Source organism: Ursus americanus, chromosome 8 (genome assembly GCF_024610735.1).
Source record: "Ursus americanus isolate L20-20 chromosome 8, mUrsAme1.1.p, whole genome shotgun sequence".
Lineage (NCBI taxonomy): Eukaryota > Metazoa > Chordata > Mammalia > Carnivora > Ursidae > Ursus > Ursus americanus.
Genome location: NC_142134.1, coordinates 22,689,776 through 22,695,775, shown reverse-complemented (window position 1 = coordinate 22,695,775; position 6,000 = coordinate 22,689,776). Strand labels below are relative to the sequence as shown.

Genomic DNA, 6,000 nt, shown 5'->3' with positions numbered 1-6,000 from the left:
AGTGGGAGAGGAAGAGGCAGGGTCATAGCGGAAGAGTCTGATGTGGGGCTCGATCCCATAACGCTGGGATCACGCCCTGAGCCGAAGGCAGACGCTTAACCGCTGTGCCACCCAGGCGCCCCAGGAGACTTTTATTCTTGTATTGTGATTAGGTGTAGTTGCATTAGGCCCAAACTGTTTGTTAGGCTGATACCAGTTTTGAATTGTATGAAATGACTAAATTTCTCCATTAGTCTGCTTGAAAAATAGAATTCAAATGTAGGAATGAGACTCTGCAGTGAATCTCTACAGTAAGGAAAATGGTCAGCTTATTTCTAAATGGAAATCCCCAATTGTCACACCACATCAATCATCTGACATATAATCTGACTTCCATTGAGCTGGAATGTACTTTAAAGTTCAGGTCTCTGGATGAAGAATTTTAGCTTAGTGGGTTATGCAGGAAAAATGCCTAAATCCAGAGCACTGTTTTGGCATTGGTAGAAATAGCTTCTCTTCAAATAGCAGAGGGGAGGAAAAATGTAAGATTATTAAGCTCGAAGTCTTTTGCCTAAGCACATCTGCCTGTATTCCATTAACAAGTTGAACAAAGCAATAGGGGTAAGGATAGAACCACTTTCATCTCCTTTCATAGAAGGTTCATACTGGAGTCTTGTAGGCACAACTTATTTGGTCTACACTGAAAAAATTTAGGAAATGCCATATTAGAAAAAAATTCCAGATATCTGGTTTCTCTTTAAGAAATTGGAACCCCTGGCCACAGTGGGCCTGTATTCATAGGGCTGGGGTTGTGGTGGTGGAAAGCAGGCTGACGCTGAGAATCGGGTGCTCTCTTTACATATGCTCTGTAAATTGTCACTCTCTTACACCCCCCAACGTCTTACATCCATGCTCAATTTGCCTGCCTCATTCTGGCAGGCACCGAGATTCCTGCAGTTTATGAAATGGATGCAACGAGCTTTTGAAGGTGGGCACATCTCTGTTAAACGAGGGACGGGGAAAATTCAACGGCTGGTTTTGCTTCCAAATACTCCTAAATCTGCCGTTTTTCAATCTCATTTTTCAGAATGGCCTAAAGTACGAAACTAGGTATTGAAGGATGGACCTTGTAGTCCCAGTTCCACCACTGTCCAGCTGTGTGACCTTGGGCGAGTCCATTAAGTTCTCTTGGCCAAAGGCGATGAATGGTCTGTAAACGCACACAATACCTGTTTCGACTATCTCACACGGCTGTTGCACAGCACACCAGATTTTAAAAGGTACTCCTAAGCAATTTATAAACCGCAAAAACGCTTCCCAGCACAAGCGCCTGTTACAGAGTGCGACACGGTGGCTTTAGAAGTTGGGTTACTGGAATCCGCTCTAGTTCCGTGCTGCTCCCACCTCCCACGCTCGAGGGTGGGCGAGCGGAAGAAGATTCTCAGGGGAGGTCTGGAAAACTGACTTAGAAATGCAGCGAGAAGTTCCTTAGCGGGGGTAAAGTTGTTGGCGGCATTTTTAAGCATCCAGACTGACACACCAACTCCTTGCCGAGATGACAGACCCTGCCGCATGGCCAGCGCGGGAACCGGTCCCCCGGCCACCTCCCACCTCGAAGCCAGGGCCAGAGACCTGACCTGAACGCTCCCAGCCGGGACCCCAGACCCGACACCCGGACCTCGCCCTTGTCCCCAACCCCCACAATCACCTCCCCGCCCCCCTTCCCTCTCCACGTGACAAGTGCCGGAACCGTCACTTCCGGCGGCGCGGATAGCGCGCCTGCGCGGGGCGCCGGGCCTCAGAGAGCGGTTCGCAGCGGCGCCGCACCGCCAACGGCCGCGAGTGGCGAGCGGCGTAGGTCCAGCTCTGGCAGCGGCGGCGCCGCGGGCTGCGGTCTTGGGGGTGTGCGGCCGGAGAGGTCCAGCCCACTCCCCGGAGTGGCCGGCCGCCCCGCCCCCTTCCCCATCTCCCTCCCTGGGGCTCCCCCACTCCCAGGCTCGTGCTCCCGACGCTTAGTGAGGCGGCTAGGGCGCCCGGGGCGCTCGCGGAGGCGGCGGCGTTGCCCCCGCACTCGGCCCCGCCCCCTCGCGCCCCGCCCCGTCCCCGCCCTCTCCACCGCCCTCTGCGGGAGCCGGGAAGCTGCAGCGGAGCCGCGGAGCGGGCGGCTGGGCCGGGGCAGTGCGCTCGGGGCGCGCGGGATGTGAGGCTCGGCGGGCCGCAGCGCGCACGGACGCTCGGACGGGCGAGGGGCGGCGACCCCTCGCGGACGATCGGCCGCGCGCCGGGCGGAGGACTAGCTCGCTCGCTCGCCCTTGCGCGCGTCCCGCGCCCCCCAGCGCGCCGGCGGGACCATGAAGAAGTTCTCTCGAATGCCCAAGTCGGAGGGCGGCGGCGGCAGCGGAGCGGCGGGTGGCGCGGCCGGCGGGGCCGGAGCCGGCTCCAGCTCTGGCAGCTCGTCCGTGGGGGTCCGGGTGTTCGCGGTCGGCCGCTACCAGGTCACCCTGGAGGAGTCGCTGGCCGAAGGTACGGGCGCCTGGGGAGACTCGGGCAGGCAGGTGAGGGAGGGCTGGGGTGTGGCGGTGGCTCTCCGGATCCTCGCCCGCTTCTTTCCTCGCCCCCTCGGCTTACTCTTCTTCCCGCTTCTGCCTCCTTTGCTGTGCCGGCGGGGGCTCTTGAAGAGTAGCTCGGGTTTTCCGCTGTTAAGCCGGCTTTTCTCGCCGCTGGCAGCTCTGACCGGTGCGCAGTTCTTTCATTACTGAGTTTTAAGTCTTTCAGTCCTCCTTGACGCGAGGAAATAAGTAGAAAACGTCCTAGCGAGTGATGTGGTGTCATGATTGGACCAGTGACTCATTGGAGGGTCAGATTGTGCAGGATCGAGGCTCTGCTCTGCCAGCTGTGGCTCAGGCGGCTGTAGTGCGTTGGCCTCTACCTCCGAGTCTCCACCCGCGCTGCAGGGTACAGGACCCTGCCGTCCGCGAAGTCGAGCAGGGTTTGCGCCTACTCAGTCATCAGTTGGAAAACCAGTTTATTTCTGTGCGTGCGCTTGTGCATGTGTTGGAGGGGATACTTTGCCCCAAATTCAGTTAATAGGTTGCTTTGGAGGAGCAAGTAAACTTGAAGTCCATTTATCTTTGTTTTTTAGACTCTTCATCAGACAAGGTGCTATTCATACCCTTTCGATATGTCTCTTTGGTGCTTTAAAAGGTGCTAAGAAAGCAGGTTAACTTTCGCTTGCGAAGTTGTGCGTTCGGTCCGTCATTATCATTACCAGGCTATGTCAGCAGTTGCAAGTCTGCTTACAAGAAAGCTTACTCCATTTAAAAAACAAGATCCTGCACTTTAGTTTTTTATTTCTTGTAATTGGCTTGTAGAAAATATATTTTCTTATTTATTACAAGCTTCATTTGATCTTTGAGGTTTTAATTGCAGAGTATTACAAAATAAATACTTTAAAAAATTCATGAGAAATAATTTGTTGATAAATGGCCCTTTTAAGTTCCAAGGTTAAGAGAAAAGAAATTAAAGAGAATAGTTTTGGTTCTCTGAAAGTCAGACATTGATGTGGTTTGGACACAGTAGACTGAGAGATTCCACTTATGTTTTTTGAAATGCCATAAACAATAGCACATTAGTGCAAAAGAAGAATCTGAAGGTTTTTGTCTATAAAATATTTAAAGAAAAAGAAATCTTGAATTATTCAGGGATGGGTGTCATTGTTTTACAAGCCATTGCCCCTAGTAATGAGCCTAGCCAAACCTTGGAGAGGTGGGAGAAGGATCCTTAGCTTCTCAAAGAATTGGAATATATGGTGATTGGTTTTGATAGACAGATGTACTGTGCTGTAAAATTTCCTAGCTCTTTGTTATACATGGATTTCAAATGTTAGATTGAGTTGTGGGTTTTAAGAAGACATGGCTGTTAACTCACATGCTGTACTTATTTCTTTGAATTGTAGTAACTAATTGAAGTGTGGCTTGAATAGTATTACACTCACTTCATTTCACAAAATCCCAGATGGGTTTTTAATTTAGTAGAAAGAAAACATTGATGTTTCATCGAACTAGACTTTGGATTTGTGGCTTCTATCACTGCTCCAGGCATATCCTATCATTACACTAAGCAAGTCATTTTCAAGAAAAATTAAGTAATTTTGGAAAATGAAAATAAAAATGGAGTATTTCCAAGGGGGAGCGCTCATTCAACCACAAAAAATTAAAAAGAAATTAAGGACTAATGTCAGTGTTTGAGTGTTCAACTTTTGCTATAAATTTTGTCATTTTTCTTGGGAAAATCCATAATCAACTGCAAGCAGTAGCTGAAGAAACTGTTTTGGAAGGTAGGACTTCCCCACCCAACACTCCAACTCTTGGACTAGACTTTATTTAGTCTTCTCTGGAGGGGAGGGGAGACTTTCTTCCCTTGTGTATTTCTTTTCTCTTCACACACACAACTGAAATTACCTATATTCAGTTTACTTTTTGATCCTGACAGTTTCTTCTTACTTCAAATGCTTAATATCCTTTCTTTTCCAAATAATTTAGACAATTTAGACAAGATGTTTAAGTGCAAAGTCTGGTTCACACTCAAGAATGGTCATTCAATAATTGATAGATACATTTGCTGGATTATAAGATTAGGGCAAGTGGTGGGAAAAGGCATTAGAGTTTAGAATACTTGAATTGGGCAGAGGTACGCGTACCATTTAGTGGGATAAGGGGTAGAAACAAAGACAGACCGAAAAACAAACTTGATAGGTTTTACTTTTTTTTTTGCCTTGGGTCCTTGTTGTTTAAACAGGGCCAAGACTGTAGGTGCTGTGCCCTGAGGTGTTTTTGCCATGCTACTGCAAACATAGGCATCTTGTTCAGAATGACCTCTGCAGTGTCGTTAAGTCAATAAATCTGCTGTTCTTTCTCTCTGTCTCATATTCTGTCTCATATACTATCTCCTTCTCTTTCTCTTTCTAAGTATATTTATATTTACATATTTGATTTTGATTGTTCGGGGTAGTTATGTTTTGTAAAGTCACTGAACAGTGAGTAAGTACTGATCCATTGCCCTTGAGAAATACAGGTGTAAGATCCTGCAAGTCCCTGTTCACAGCATTTTTGTCAATCAGTCAATATATTACCTTGTTTTATGTGGGTTTCTGTTTAAAGATCTTATTTAATATTGTTGACTCATTAAAACAGTTTATGGCTAACAGTGCTTAACTCACGTCTAAATAAAGCTTATCTAAAAGACATTATTTTCTCTGTAAGGGACATCACAGCCTTCTTGAGCTTAGGAATGCTAGCTGACACTTTGGCACTATGCTTGGGGTCATTTTAAACAATGTAATCAATAAAACACAAAAATGAGAAAAACATAGCACTAAACAGACTTCAGAAAGGCCCTTTTTTATAAACAAGGCAGAACGGTATCTTGTTGACTCCAGCTGGCCTGCTCAAAATTTTCAGCACTATGCTCATGTCTGCAAATGATCATGAAAATGCCATTGTATTGATTTTGGGACTACAGATAAATTTTAGTGACTATGTGAATTTGCAAATATGGAATCCCCAAACAATGACAATGAACTACGTATGTATGTATACATATATGTGCATAATATTTGTGAGTGTAAATATTATAAGGTCACATGTGTATATATATACACATAATATTTATTTATTATATATTTAATTAAAGAAACAGATTCTCAGAGATATACTTATGTTGTATGTTTAAACTGTTGGAGCAGTTTCTTCTTTGAAATACACACTTTGTATCATAGTCTCTAGTGAAGTATGCGTGTGTTTGGAAATGCTTATTACACCTTGCACCTTTTTAATTCCTGCTCAGAGTTTAGAGGACTAATATTTTGGAGCATTTTCATTCCTTTTTTTTTTTTCTTCCAAAACAGTTTAGTTTCAGGAGTGCATGCTAACCAAATCCAATTTGGGGCTAAAGAAATCAGATAGAGCCATATGTAAATTTTAGCTTGAAACAGTGTCAAATTGTCAAGTGTATATAATTCAT

General features: G+C 46.2%; 1 protein-coding gene across 3 annotated transcripts in view; it reads left to right on the top strand.

The window, feature by feature from the left end:
* Window positions 1-1,775: 1,775 nt before the first annotated feature.
* BMP2K (BMP2 inducible kinase) overlaps window positions 1,776-6,000 on the top strand; it is a 126,626-nt gene continuing 122,401 nt past the window's right edge. For 2 of the 3 annotated variants that reach the window (XM_087864051.1, XM_087864052.1), the window contains exon 1: window positions 1,776-2,502. In XM_087864051.1, the coding sequence (XP_087720177.1) occupies window positions 2,331-2,502 (172 nt within the window). In that variant the 5' untranslated portion in view covers window positions 1,776-2,330. The remainder of the gene's footprint in view (window positions 2,503-6,000) is intronic. The other variant, XM_087864050.1, reaches the window with a different exon arrangement.